This window comes from Aedes albopictus, chromosome 2 (genome assembly GCF_035046485.1).
Source record: "Aedes albopictus strain Foshan chromosome 2, AalbF5, whole genome shotgun sequence".
Lineage (NCBI taxonomy): Eukaryota > Metazoa > Arthropoda > Insecta > Diptera > Culicidae > Aedes > Aedes albopictus.
This window is the reverse complement of record NC_085137.1, coordinates 82,257,173-82,272,257: the sequence shown is the minus strand read 5'-3', so window position 1 is coordinate 82,272,257 and position 15,085 is coordinate 82,257,173. Positions and strand designations below refer to the sequence as shown.

Sequence of the window (15,085 nt, the reverse complement as noted above, 5' to 3'; positions counted from 1 at the left end):
AACAGCACAAGACCGTCTTCCGTTTGATGTCCGTGTTAGGGGACGGCATGCGTGTTTTGTACTGGATCGCTGCCCGAAATGACTGGAGCGCTACAAATGTGCATTAAAATTCAGGGACAGATGTACAAACCTTAGTATGACATACAAAATATACTGACAAAATGTTCACAACAATCTAGAAACGCAACAATCGAAAAATTTGTCATGAATTGGAGAATGCAATTTATGGAAAATTCTTAAATCTACTATATTAAATAACGTTACACTCTATTATTCATCTATTCAACTAATGCCGTTTATCTTTTTTAACCTGGGTTGGAACTGAATTGGCGGAAAATGTGAAAACAATCAACGTCAAGCAAATTTTAGTACAAGCGAAACCGAAGTCGGTTGGGGTTGAAACTATGATCTCATCCAGTTCCAACCCAGGTTGGAACTGGAACAAAAAGAAAAAAACCCAAATTAATCCACCTAGAGGTGATAGTGCCTTTCTCGTCGTATATGTTCTCACGATCTTTCCGTCGACGTAAGTCAAAGTGTTCCTGAATCCTGATATTTTTTAAGAAAAGCAAGCATTTTATCAAAGCCATCATTGAATTGACTTAAAACTTATTGATGGCACACACTCCGACGTTGTGTTCAGCGTAAAAGCAGAGCTGAATAATATCAGATTTCTCAGTTGACTGCATGAGTACCTTCACAGCTCCCAATGTTGCTGATCAATATCAAGACGATACTAACAAGCTAAGATATAACTTTTTACACGTGAACAGATCAATTTGCGGTCTTCGATAAAGTTTTTTTTTGCGCATTCTAGGTTATATTTTATTGACCGTTAAAAACAAGAACGTAGTGAGTATAGTGAGACGTCTGTTTGTATGTGTGTTTAATATGTCAAGATTTTGTTCTCTTACACATATTTATCGCTTACATTGATTTTATTTACTTTCGTAGTTCCGGCGAAGCATCAAACGCTGGTTGTGCAACCCTACCAGTAGTCTCTAATGTGGTATGAGCCTATATTTTATAGTTAACCGTTGCTCAGGTTATTAAAAGAACCGTGATGTGATGTGTCGCATGGTACATTTGGTTACTTTCCGGAACAGGTTCCGGAGCACCACCGGGTCTCCCAAATATAGTCTGAGGCAATATCATTGCTAACGTACATCAGGTTACCTAAAATAAACCATGATTTGATTTATCTTATGCATGAGTACAAATCACTTTTACATTTGACCACTTCCAGTGGGACATCCAAAACTAGTTTCGGGACACTACCGGTTGTCTAAAATATGGTCTGAGGCTATGTTCTTACGAATCGATCATCGTGTTATCAAAAAAGGGTCTCCAGTTGGCCTAGTGGTTAAGGCTATGAATCGCCAATCCGGAAACGGCGGGTTTGATTCCCGTTCCGGTCGGGAACATTTTCTCGACTTCCTGAGCATAGTGTATCATTGAACTTGCCTCACAATATACAAATTCATGTATGGAAGTACTCTAAAGAACACTAAGTAGAAGAGAGACAGGCCAAGTTCCAATGCGAACGTCGAGCTATAAAGAAGAAGAAGAAGTTATCAAAAAAGCTGCTATTTGATGTACTGTCAAACCCCGCGTATTCATCACTCTTTAATAAGACACTTTTTAACTTGTACCCCGCTCATTCTAAATTTGTTGAATTAAAAAAATGATCAAATGTCTCAGTGTAATACACTGTAAATACGAATGATACGATATTGTGAAGTTACTTACACCCGCAGCGGCTCCTCGTGCAGCTGCTACTTCCGAAAGTTCTAATTTGGTGCATTCCGACACCTGACCCGTTTGGTGATCAACCGCAGTGAACCTCGGAAGCCAACAATCGTAAAATGAACAAGCTATCAATTCGTACCACCACAATATCTGTAAGATTTGTGTTCAAAAACAAATCATACAATCTAAATGAAACTAAAATAGAGTTAGTTTATCGAATTGAAAGTTTACACAGGTAATTTGACAGCAATCATTGTCGAATCAGCGTGGTTTTATGGTACGACACGCATGAATTTGATTCAATTTCACATTTATAACTTTCGGTTCACATTTTACCACTTACCGAGTGTCCCTGATGTGGTGTTAGACTAGTTTCATGCAAATTATTAATCAGTTCTCCTAAAAAGTCGCAAATTGAGGTAATGCATGTATGGGTTTGGTTCATTCGTGCATTTCGCCAGTTCCGGCGAGGCACTCGAATCTGGTTCCGGAACACTACTGACCTGTGACTATTTTCTTGCTAACCGTTCTTCGCGTTATCGAAGAAGCCGTTATTTAGTGTGCTGCGTGTATGCGTTTGGTTTTTTTTTTCTACATTTGACCACTTCCGTCGGGGCACCTGGTACCGGTTCCGGCACACTATTGGTTTTCCAAAGTATGGTCTATGATTTTTTTTGTTAACCGTTCATCAGCTTACCTAACAAGTCATTAAATGTGTCGAATTTATGGGTTTGGTTCTCCTTTACATTTGACCACTTCCAATGGGGCAACCGTAATCGGTTGCGGAACACTACCGGTTGTCCCCAATATGGCCGGAAACTTTTTTTTTGTCAAATCAAGATGCCTTAAAATCCGCGATTTGATGTGTTGCTTGCATGGATTTGGTTCCCTTTTATATTTGGCCATTTCCGGCGGGACACCCGGAACCGGTTCTGGATCACAACCGATTCAGATATGTTCTGAAAATATTTTCCTGCTTACTGTTCATCAGGATATCAAAAAAGCCACGACTTGATATGTCCCTTGCATGGGTTTAATTAACTTTTATACTTTGCCACCTCCGGCGGAACATCTGGAACCGGTTCCGATATGGTCTGAGAATGCTTTCCTGCTTACTGTTCATCAGGTTATGGAAAAAGCTGTTGTTTGATATGTCACATGCATGGTTTTATTTCAATTTTATATTTGGCCACTTCCGACGGGACACCCGGAACCGGTTCCGGGACACAACCGGTTCAAATATGGTCTGAGAATATTATCCTGCTTACTGTTGATCAGGATGTCAAAAAAGCCACTATTTGATATGTCGCATGCATGGGTTTGGTTAACTTTAATACTTGGTCACTTCCGGCGGGACATTTGCAACCGGTTCCGGAACACTACCGGTTCCAATATGGTCTGAGAATGTTTTCCTGCTTACTGTTCACCACGTTATCGAAAAAGCCGCGGTTTGATATGTCGCATGCATGGGTTTAGTTCACTTTTATGTTTGGTCACTTCCGGCGGGACACCCGGAACCGGTTCCGGGACACTACCGGTTCAGATATGGTCTGAGACTATTTTTCTGCTTACCATTCATCAAGTTATCGAAAATGCCGTAGTTTGATGTGCCGCATGGATGGGTTTGTAGCGTTTTCATATCTGGCCCCCTCCTGGGGTACCGGTCCGGAACACCTAAATGGCCATAACTCCGGAACGGCTGGACCGATCTGAACCATTTTCAATAGGAAACAATGGGACCAGAATCCGCGTCGAATGAACCGTCGGTCAATAAAATCGGTTGAGGTTTACTGCCAAAAAGTGATGTGAGTTTTTTGTACACACACATACACACACACACACATACACACACACACACATACACACACACAGACATCACCTCAATTCGTCGAGCTGAGTCGATTGGTATATAAGACTTGACCCCTCCGGAGGCTCTATCAAATTTTCGTTTTTGGAGTGAACATATAGCCTTTCGGTACACCTTGGTGTACGAGAAAGGCAAAAACTAGTTAATCCACCTAGCGGTGCTGGCGCCTTTCTCGTGCATTCTATCCGATTTTGGCAACATGAGGTGAATTTTATGTTGCCAAAATGGAGTGATGCCAAAATCAGTAAAAAAAATTGTGATTTTACAACTTTTATGCGATATTTTGACTTATATTAGGGGTACTCACTAAACAGATTAAATTGCTGCGTAAGCCATGATTTTCTGCTTATTTGAAATGTTTCATGATTTTGCGAATGAAATAATAAAAGATTGCCTTGGTGATCGCGACGTTTAATCAGTTTAATCGGTTTACGCTGTTTAGTGAATCCCCTTATTATCAATATGGATTATTCACTAGTTACAAAACGCTCTCCTTAGGTGACGTTCATAAATTACGCCATGATTTAAAAGTTGTCGTTTTTGAAAACTTAATTAATTCATATTTTTTAATAGAGGTAATGCGGAAAACATGTATTTGAGATGATTTTGCGATAAAAAAATTGTCAAAAATTTGTGTCGCCAAAATCGGTAAAAAAATGATGCCAAAAACGGGTGTTGCCAAAATCGGAAAGAAAATATTGCCAAAAACGGGTGTTACCAAAATCGGGAGTAGACAAAAACGGGTGTTACCGAAATCGGTAAGAAACTGTATAGCACTTTCATATATTTAACAAAAATCCATTTTATGGCACTAGAAATCATATCGTTTATTTGGATTTTGATTTTTGAGCCTTAAAATCTTAAGAAAAAGCCGCTATCTTGAATTTTAAGCCGTAATCTTGGATTTTACACTGCCATTTTGGATATTCCGGTCGCCATTTTTTGGGCTCCGAACATCTTCCCCATACCAAATATACCCATATTGCATGGTTTTAGGGCCTAAAATCCATTGAACAGCCGTCATCTTGAATTTTGGAAATACTGGTCGTAATTTTTGGAGTCCAGGCATCTTCTCCATATCAAATATACCCATATTGCATGGTTTTAAAGCCGGAAACTCCATGAAATAGCCGCCATCTTGAATTTGAAGCCGCCATTTAGGATTTTAGACCGCCATCTTGGATATTTTGGTCGTCATTTTTGGATTCGGGACATCTTCACCATACCAAATATACCCTACCCATATTGCTTGGTTTTAGGACCTAAACCTCCATTTTACAGCAGCCATCCTGAATTTTGAACCGCCATCTTGGATTTTGGACCGCCATCTTGGATATTCTGGTCGCCACTTTTGGACTCCCAACATCTTCCTCATATCAAATATACCCTTATTGCATTATTTTAAGGCCTAAAACTACATTAAACAACCGTCATCTTGAATGTTGAGCCGCCATCTTGGATATTAGACTGCCATCTAGGATATTCTGACTGCCATTTTTGGATATCGGACATCTTCCCCATACCAAATATACCCATATTGCATGGTTTTAGGATCATAAACTACATTAAATAGCCGTCATCTTGAATTCGGAGCCGCCATCTTAGACATTCTGGTTGCCATTTTGGACTCTGGACATCTTCCTCATACCAAACATACCCATGTTGCATGGTTTTAGGGCCTTAAACTCCATTAAACAACCGCCATCACTCCGGACATCTTCCCCATACCAAATATACTAATATTTCATGGATTTCGGACCTAAAACTCCATTGAATAGCAGCCATCTTGCATATTCAGTCGCCAACTTGGATTTTAGACCGCCATCTTAGATATTCTGGTCTCCATTTTTGGACTTCCGACATCTTTCTCATACCAAATATACCCATATTGCATGGTTTTAGGGCCTAAAACTTCATTAAATTGCCGCCATCTTGAATATTAGACCGCCGTCTTGGATAGTCTGGTCGCTATTTTTGGACTCTGAACATCTTCCCCATACCAAACATACCCATGTTGCATGGTTTTAGGGCCTTAAACTCAATTAAACAACCTCCATCTTGAATGTTGTACCGCCATCTTGGATTCTAGGCCGCCATCTTGGATATTCTGACCGTCATTTTTGAACTCCGGACACTTTCCCCACACCAAATATACCCATATTGCATGGTTTTAGGGTCATAAACTACATTAAACAACCGCCATCTTGAATTTGGAATTGCCATCTTGGATTTTAGACCGCCGTATTGGAAATTCTGACCGCTATTTTTGGACTCCGGAAATCTTCCTCATACCAAATATACCCACATTGCATGGTTTAGGGCCTAAAACTCCTTTAAACGCCGCCATCTTGATTTTTGAGCCGCCATCTTGGATTTTTTCGCCAACTTTGATATTCTGGTCGCCACGTTTGGACTCCAGATATCTTCTCCATACCAGATATACCCATATTGCACATCTTCTCCATACCAAATATACCCACATTGCATGGTTTGGAGCCTAAAACTCCATTAAAGAGCCGTCATGAATTTGGAACCACCATCTTGGATTTTAGTCCGCCATGCGGTAAAATTCCGGTTCGACTCGAGCTATAATCCGAAAATCGGCCAATGGGAAGTGCCTTAAAAGTGAGTGACCTTTTTTGTACACAGACATACATACACACATACACACATACACACATACAGACATCATCTCAATTCGTCGAACTAAGTTGATTGGTATATGTGACTTGACCCTCCGAGCCTTCTATCGAAAATTTGTTTTTTGAATGAACATATAGCCTTTCAGTACACTTTGGTGTACGAGAAAGGCAAAACCCGGATTGATCCACCTAGTGGTGATAGTGCCTTTCTCGTCGAATATGTACTCATGACGTTTCCATTGACGTGAGCTGAAATGAGAATACTTGACTTAGAAGTTTATCAGAGCCATCATTGAATTGACAAGTAACACACTTGTCACAGGAGAGTCACGGCGGCGCAGGTTTTTGGCAGAAGTCACTGTGACTTACTTCTAACGAGTATGCATAATTTTGTTAGAAGTAAAGCACAGTGACTTTTGCGCAACAAAAACCTGCGCCGCCGTGACTCTTCGGTGACAAGTGTGTTACTTGGGTGATGATGTGACTTCGTATTTCACGGCTCACGTTATTGTCAGCCGTTAGCAAGGAACCGAGGTAGACGAATTCTTCTATCACCTCGATAGTATCCCCGTCTATCGTAACATTGCCGCCAAGGTTTGTCCTGTCTCGCTCAGTCGCACCAACCAGCATGTACTTTGTCTTAGCCACATTCACCACCAGTCCGACCTTTGCTGCTTCACGTTTCAGGCGGGTGTACAGGTTTCTGGAGGATTAGCCGAACTGTGAAGATCTGGTCCGTTGTCGACCGGCCGTCGATGAAACCGGCTTGGTAACTTCCCACGAACTTATTTACTTTAGGTGGAAGAACACGAAAGATGATCTGGGATAGCACTTTGTTGGCGGCATTCAAAATGGTGATCGTTCGAAAGTTCTCTCATGTTAACTTGTCGCCTTTCTTGTGGATGGGACAGATTATCGCTTCCTTCCACTCCTCCGGAAGCTGTTCAGTTTTCCAGATCTTGACTACTAACTGGTGCAGACAGGTGGCCAACTTTTCCGGGCCCATCTTGATGAGATCTGCTGCGATACAGTCCTTACCAGCCGCTTTGTTGTTTTTGAGCTGGTGGATGGCATCCTTAACTTCCCTCAGCGTGGGAGTTGGTTCGTTTCCGTCCTCTGTTGTACCAACATAGTTATTTCCTTCGCTACTTCGATCCCCCGTGCCTGCATTCTCTTCGCCATTCAGGTGCTCGTCGAAGTGCCGCTTCCACCTTTCGATCACCTCACGTTTGTCCGTCAGGAGGCTCCCATCCTTATCCCTGCAGACTTCGGCTTGCAGCACGTAGCCTTTGCGGGATGCGTTGAGCTTCTGGTAGAATTTACGTGTTTCTTGCGAATGGTGTCCTCTAACCAATAAAGTTATGTTTTCGTATGTTATGAGTCTATAGTAAGCACTAACTGCACTATAAAAATCAGCTGGATTAGATGCAAGATAGCTCAGAAATTGCGCTGGGCGTAAAGTGGGTGGCAGCGTATAATAGGAGCGACTGGAACGGTAAACAACCCATCCGTCTCCGCATTGGCGATCGAAAGCCCAATTTACTCTATACGGAGACCCAGAATGTCAGAGTAACGCATTTTACACCGATCTACCCAATTTTCAGGATTGCACCATGAGACGCTTTCCACCTTCTTCGCTCGCATTTCCCTATCCTCCCAGGAGTACCCAGCGAAACGGGAAGGAAGAACCATCAAAGCCCCGTGCATGTGAATGTGTTTTAAACATGAACCATAAATTATTGATTTATTCTATTTCCTTGCCACGCTCTGCTTCCGAGTTTCATTCTGCTTCGAAGGATTCACGTCTACCAGCGCGAGTGCCAGCGGATGGCGAAGGTTGTCGTGAGAGCATTATACTAGACGTATGATGAAAGCACGAAAGAGTTGGACAGCTGAACTTCGTCGGCCGTAGTGGCCAGCCGACAACGTGCGGGACCGTGTGAGGTTAATTCAGAATGTTTTAAGTGGAGGAGGGTTTTAGCACCGATTTTGTACTGCTTCCTTGCGGGTCGATGACAATAGGACAACAAAAAGAGTACACGGCAGCTCTTCATAAGAATAAAATTAATAGGTAAGTTTAAATGCAATTACTACTTCAATTCAAAAATTACACATGCCATCAGATAAGACGTTGAAAGGCTTGTGTTAACGTAAAATTAGTAAAATTACCGATCGATGTGTAACCCTATTCAAAATTATTTCCCATTTGTATTTGTTTGACAATTTGTATTGTTGTATTAGCTAGATCAGATGAACTTCCGCTAGAGAACTCATTCTCAGCCCTCTCTTTCAAAACCGATCGTTTTGGTAGATAGAAAATTTGCTAGATTGTGAATTGTAAAAGTCAGTCTTGATCTCAACCACTCGTGAAACGGACGTGTTAAAATTATCTCGTCGCGTTGTAACTCAAGTATCGCAAATAAAGTGAAAAGTGTAAAAGTTTATTCAGTCTAATTAATTTCGACTCCGCGAGTGTTTTTCTGGAACAGATCCGGAAGAAACCAGAAACCCAGTTACGTCAGCGCTACCTTTTCCCCTCATCGGCCGCAGTAAGTTCCCCAACATTGTTTGGTGCCGAAACCCGGGACTTTCGGCTGCGGATAATCGACTTTGGAGGTTAGCGTGGGTTTCGCCTGCCAGTCATCCCACTATTCGAGTGGAATCGTCGCACTTCGGGGCTCTGGACGCCCATTAGGACCCTTCGTCGGACTTCCAGGCAGTTCCAGAACAACGGACACTTTCCGGACGATATTGGACGCACATCGTTTGGTCACGGTCGAACACGTGGTCGTAGGTCAGCCAAGTGAGCACAGGGAAGTACCACTCCAACGAGCAGGTGAGTGACTAGCTTTTATAAATACACACACTCACACTGCATTAAAGCAACACCAAGAACAATGGCGACATCGGACCACGAGGATCCGGTTGCTCCGGCAACGCCTAACACAAAAGAGTGCAAACGTTTGATTATTCGTCGCAATAGCATTCTCGGCTCTGCGAAGCTCATCGGAGCGTTTAACGAAAAGTATAATCCTGCTACTGATTATGCTCAAATTAAATTTCGTCTTGCATAGCTTGATACTCTCTGGACCGAATTTAATGAGGTTCAAGCTGAAATTGAATTGGATTATGGGCTAACTGAAGAGCTTTCGGATGGGAAAGCGACGTTTGAAGATATGTACTATCGGTTGAAGGGATCACTGGACAGCAAACTAACCTTGAATAACACACCTTCCACATCCGCTGGTCATATCCCACCCCCTGCTCCACCTACCCAGGCACTTGGTGTCCACCTTCCTGAGCTCAAAATTCCTGAGTTCAAGGGAGATTTTGACGAGTGGATGAATTTTCATGATTTGTTCAACACACTCATCCACTCGAACCACCAACTTTCCGAGATTCAAAAGTTCCAGTATTTGAAGGCAGTACTGAAGGGAGATGCGCTACGTCTCGTGCAGTCTCTGGCGGTGACCGCTACCAACTATGATATTGCGTAGGACCTCTTAAAGAAAAGGTTCGACAACAAGATCAAACAGCATTTCTCCGCTCTACTGTCCATGGCTCCAGTGAGAATGGAATCGTCGTCGGCACTTTCGGACCTCGCAGATGTCTTCGAGAAGCACATTGGTGTGCTTGACAAATTGGAGGGACCGGATGATCACTGGAATTCCTTTTTGGTCGAATTTCTCAGTAGCAAGCTCGATTCCGCATCACAAAAGGAATGGGAAAATCAATTACCCGACAATCAGCGACCAACTTACAAGGATTTGGTTGCGTTCATCCACAGGCGTTCCCGTGTTCTCCAATCTTTGATGCTCTCCCAATCTTCGCACACCACCAGCAAACCAGAACCACGATCCCCTCGAGTTCATGTGTCATCTCACTCGGCTCTCACTACTGAGAGCTCCAAAGCTTGCATTGCGTGCCACAAAGGTTCTCACTTTCTCTCGTCGTGTGACGAGTTTCTGAAGCTTTCACCGAAAAAGCGTTTCAATGTGGCCAAAAAGTACGGGTTGTGTTTGAATTGCCTGCGGTCCTCGCATTTGGTCAAGGACTGTCCATCTGGGAGCTGTAGAACGTGCAACAAGCGCCATCACACTTTGTTGCATATCAATGCTTCCACCACGTTGGCTGTTCAGGTTGACAGTCAGTCCAATCCACCCCCGCAACCCCAACATGCTTCACAATCGGCTCCGGTCGTCGAGTCGTCTTCGTCGGTTCGAGCGTGCACTGCCGATCAGTCGCGCGTAGTCGCTCGGGAAATGAGACCCGGTTCGTCGCCGTCGGGAGGCCAAACCAAGTCGTTCGCTTCTCCCCCGTCGGTTACATCGTCAGGCTCCGCTCATGGGTCTTCGCCGGTGATGAGCTGCTCAGCAGTCACCCCCTCGTCCACATTCGCTAAACGGATGAACTCTACGATCTTCATGCTCACAGCCTACGTTAGGGTTCGTGACATTGATGGAAACTACTCGTTAGCTCGCGCTCTTTTGGATTCAGCATCCGAGCGAAACTTTGTGACCGAAAATCTCGCTCAACGATTGCGGCTCAAGCGAGAGAAATCAGACGTCGATGTGTACGGAATTGGCAACAGCGTACAGCATGTCTCTCAATCGGTTTCGGTCAACCTGTCATCTCGAGTAGGTTCTTTTAGCGCTAGCATCGACTTCCTAGTGCTTCCCAGCTTGACCCGAATCTTGCCCTCCACAAACGTGGACATTTCGAACTGGATAATACCTCGAAACCTCCCATTAGCAGGTCCCAAATTTAACGTCCCCCACGGCATTGATATGATTATTGGCATACAATGGTTCTTCACACTATTGGAAGATGATAAAATCTCTTTGGGTCCCCAGCTCCCTATACTACGCAAAACAGTATTTGGATACGCTGTAGCTGGTGATCATGCGACCACCGAGCCAATCAAAACGGTCGTGTGTAATGCAGCACTCACGATTGACAAGCTGACTGCCGCAGTGCAAAGATTCTGGGAGGTAGAAAGTTTTGAGGAAGGGAAAGCATTGTCGCTGGAGGAACAGTATTGCGAAGACCATTTTCGAAGCACCCACACAAGAGCCCCTGACGGTCGGTACGTTGTTCGGTTACCGATTCGTGATGAAATGTTGTCGGAACTCGGAGAGTCGTTACCAGTCGCGCATCGAAGGTTCCAAGCAATGGAGAGAAAATTTCTCACCAATACAAGGCTGCATAATGACTACAGTCAGTTCATGGAAGAGTATGAGTCGCTCGGACACATGGAAGTGGTCGAACCCGATCTGTCCACTCCACACTTCTTCCTCCCGCACCATGCGATCATTCGACCGGACAGCACGACGACCAAGACCCGAGTCGTTTTTGATGGGTCGTGTCGGTCTGCAAACAATCTCTCGCTCAACGATATTTGCTACGTAGGTCCAACTGTTCAACCACCCCTTCTCGCAACGAGTATGAATTTTCGCATGACCAAGTACGTCATCACCGCCGACGCCGAAAAAATGTACAGGCAGACCTGGGTACACGACTCCGATCGTGCTCTGCAGCAAATTGTGTGGAGAAAGTATCAGAGCCAAGAGCTGAGAGCCTACCAACCAACTCAACACTGTGACCTACGGTACAGCATGTGCGCCGTTTCTCGCAACTCGCGTTTTGAACCAACTTGCTGATGATGAGAAGGAGAAGTTCCCGTTGGCAGTTAGACTGGTGAAACGTTCATTCTATGTCGACGATTGCTTGGCTGGAGATGACGACAAGCACCGCATGATGGACAGTTGTGACCAGTTGATAGGACTACTCGGATCTGGTGGCTTCGTTCTGAGAAAATGGAGCTCCAACGATCCCGAAATTCTCTCTCGTATCCCCGAAAATCTCAGGGACAATCGTGACGACCTAGAAATTGACAAATAGGTCAAAACACTAGGTCTACTCTGGCACCCTCAAATTGATTGCTTCGGATTTAAGGTGCCAACACTCTCGTCGTCAGAACCGGTCACGAAGCGGATTGCCTTGTCAGAGATGTCCAGACTATTCGATCCCATGGGCCTAGTGGAATCAGTGATTGTATCCGCGAAAATCTTTCTGCAGTCACTTTGGTCAAATTCGTTCACTTGGGACAGCGTGTTGCCGCAGGAGTACCAGGACTGGTGGAAATCGTTTAGGAAGGAAATTGAGACTTTGTCCGCCCTAAAAGTTCCAAGAAAAGTTCTGATCGATAATTTCGTCCACGTCGAGTTGCATTGTTTTGCAGATGCATCCGACAAAGCATACGGATTTTGCCTTTATGTGAAATCTATCGATAGATGTGGAAAATCGGCTTGCAATCTCCTCATCTCGAAGTCCAGAGTATCCCCCCTAACACGACAATCAACACCTCGTCTCGAAATGTGTGCAGCTGTGATGGCAGCACAGTTGGCTGATAGCGTGAAAAAATCAATCGAACTGTCCTGTTCCACCACATTCTGGTCAGACTCAAGCATAGTGCTTCATTGGATCGCATTATCGTCATCGTCTTGGAAAGTGTACGTCTCCAATCGCATCGCTGAAATTCATCGGCTCACTCGTGGGAGTGAATGGCGCCATGTGCCGTCAGAGTCGAACCCAGCAGATCGTGCCTCGCGTGGAGTTCCTGCCTCTCTCGTCGTCAACGATCAGATTTGGTGGCATGGGCCACCGTTCTTAGCAGCTGAGAGGAACAGTTGGCCAGAGAATATCATCGAGCTTTCTCCACTCCACCTTCGTGCCAGAGAGGAAGAAGTTCGGCAAACCGTTTCGCTAGTTACAACCTCGGTGCCCATGGCAATTCCGCTAATCAACAAACATTCGACGTTGCTTCCTCTCACCCACACTTTCGCATGGATACGGCGGTTCGTATCAAACTCTCGCTTGACCGCTCCAAATCGTGTCGTAGGTCCACTCACTACGAAAGAAGTGGATGACTAGCTAAGATGGCTGATCAGACAAGTTCAGGAAGAATGTTTTTCTGCCGAAATACGTTTTCTACAACAGAACCCTGGTCCAGTCAAGAAGCATTTTAGTTTCAAATCCCCTTTGAAAAAGTTGAACCCGTTTTTAGATTCTGAGGGCCTGCTGAGAGTCCATGGCCGCTTAGAATTGTTAGAAGCACCTTTCGATACCCGATACCCGATCATACTTCCCGCAAAACACCATCTAACCAACTTGATCGTCACAAAAACCCACATCGACACCTTGCATTCCGGACCACAGCAACTTCTGTCTACACTCCAACAGAGGTTCTGGGTCATCCGAGGAAGAGATGCTGCAAAACGTGTAGTGAACAAGTGCATGGTCTGCTTCCATTGTAGGCCGAAACCAATCGAACAGATAATGGGCCCTTTGCCAGCAGCAAGGGTAACTCCGTCGCGCGCGTTCGTCAAGTCCGGCGTGGACTATTGCGGTCCGTTTTTCGTTCGGCCACCGAATCGCCGCGGAAACTCGGTAAAAATATTCGTCGCGATATTCGTCTGTATGGCCTCCAAGGCAGTCCATATCGAAATGGTCTATAGCCTGTCGTCGGATTCGTTCGTGAGTGCGCTCAAACGGTTCGTTTCACGTCGCGGTCGCGTGTCCGACGTGTATTGCGATAATGCTCGTACTTTCGTTGGGGCAAATCGCCAGCTCCAGGAGCACAAGCAGCAGTTTGATGCTATCCACCGCTCTACCGGATTAGCAGAAAGCTGCACTGAAGCAGGGATCAACTTCCACTTCAACCCAGCGCGTTCTCCCCACTTTGGAGGGTTGTGGGAGGCCGCCGTCAAGATCTTCAAACATCATCTCTATCGCATCATGAAGACTACGCTCCTTACCATCGAAGAGTTCCAGACTCTCATTACTCAAATCGAGGGCATAATGAACTCACGGCCTCTCACTCCCTTATCATCTGATCCTGCTGATGTGGTGGCTCTAACGCCGGGCCACTTTTTAGTGGGAGAGCCGTTACACTCTCTCCCTGAACCTGATTTGAGTGATATTCCCGTTAATCGCCTCAACTCTTTCCAGCACATGCAACAGAAGGTACAACATTTCTGGCGGGTGTGGTCTCGCGACTACATCGGGCAGCTCCAAAGTCGCCAACATTGGCCGTTGGTCCAACTCGACATCCAGGTTGGGACGATGGTGCTGCTCAAGAAGGAAGCGGCTCCGCCAATGAAGTGGCCCCTTGGTCGGATCGAAGCCGTGTTCCCCGGCAATGACGGCCACGTTCGAGTCGTTCAGGTCCGAACGGCTACTGGATGCTATCGGCGGGCCATCACTGAAGTTTGTCCTCTGCCCGTTGAGAGCGGCACCGAGGCGAACGAAGTACCAGACGCTCCATCTTCACCGAGTGCACCACCTGCCACCACCCCCTACGGATGAAGCACCATGCGGCTCCATTAGCATAGTTAGTGTATAGTTTGAAAGTGCCTTTCAACGGGGCCCGACATGTTAAAGTAAAATTAGTAAAATTACCGATCGATGTGTAACCCTATTCAAAATTATTTCCCATTTGTATTTGTTTGACAATTTGTATTGTTGTATTAGCTAGATCAGATGAACTTCCGCTAGAGAACTCATTCTCAGCCCTCTCTTTCAAAACCGATCATTTTGGTAGATAGAAAATTTGCTAGATTGTGAATTGTAAAAGTCAGTCTTGATCTCAACCACTCGTGAAACGGACGTGTTAAAATTATCTCGTCGCGTTGTAACTCAATTATCGCAAATAAAGTGAAAAGTGTAAAAGTTTATTCAGTCTAATTAATTTCGACTCCGCGAGTGTTTTTCTGGAATAGATCCGGAAGAAACCAGAAACCCAGTTACGTCAGCGCTACCTTTTCCC

General features: G+C 44.8%; 2 protein-coding genes across 2 annotated transcripts; both read left to right on the top strand.

Annotated features, from left to right (window-relative positions):
- Positions 1–9,830: 9,830 nt before the first annotated feature.
- Positions 9,831–11,918, top strand: LOC134286098 (uncharacterized). Its single transcript, XM_062847667.1, has one exon. It carries the CDS (start codon positions 9,831–9,833, stop codon positions 11,916–11,918), a length of 2,088 nt encoding a protein of 695 aa, XP_062703651.1.
- A 1,678-nt stretch (positions 11,919–13,596) lies between these two features.
- LOC134286097 (uncharacterized) lies at positions 13,597–14,625 on the top strand. The gene has a single exon (XM_062847666.1). It carries the CDS (start codon positions 13,597–13,599, stop codon positions 14,623–14,625), a length of 1,029 nt encoding a protein of 342 aa, XP_062703650.1.
- Positions 14,626–15,085: the final 460 nt, after the last annotated feature.

What these genes read in the sequence shown, in the direction of transcription:
- LOC134286098 (XM_062847667.1), top strand. Translation starts at nt 9,831, where the DNA reads ATGGAATCGTCGTCGGCACTTTCGGACCTCGCAGATGTCTTCGAGAAG.
- LOC134286097 (XM_062847666.1), top strand. Translation starts at nt 13,597, where the DNA reads ATGGGCCCTTTGCCAGCAGCAAGGGTAACTCCGTCGCGCGCGTTCGTC.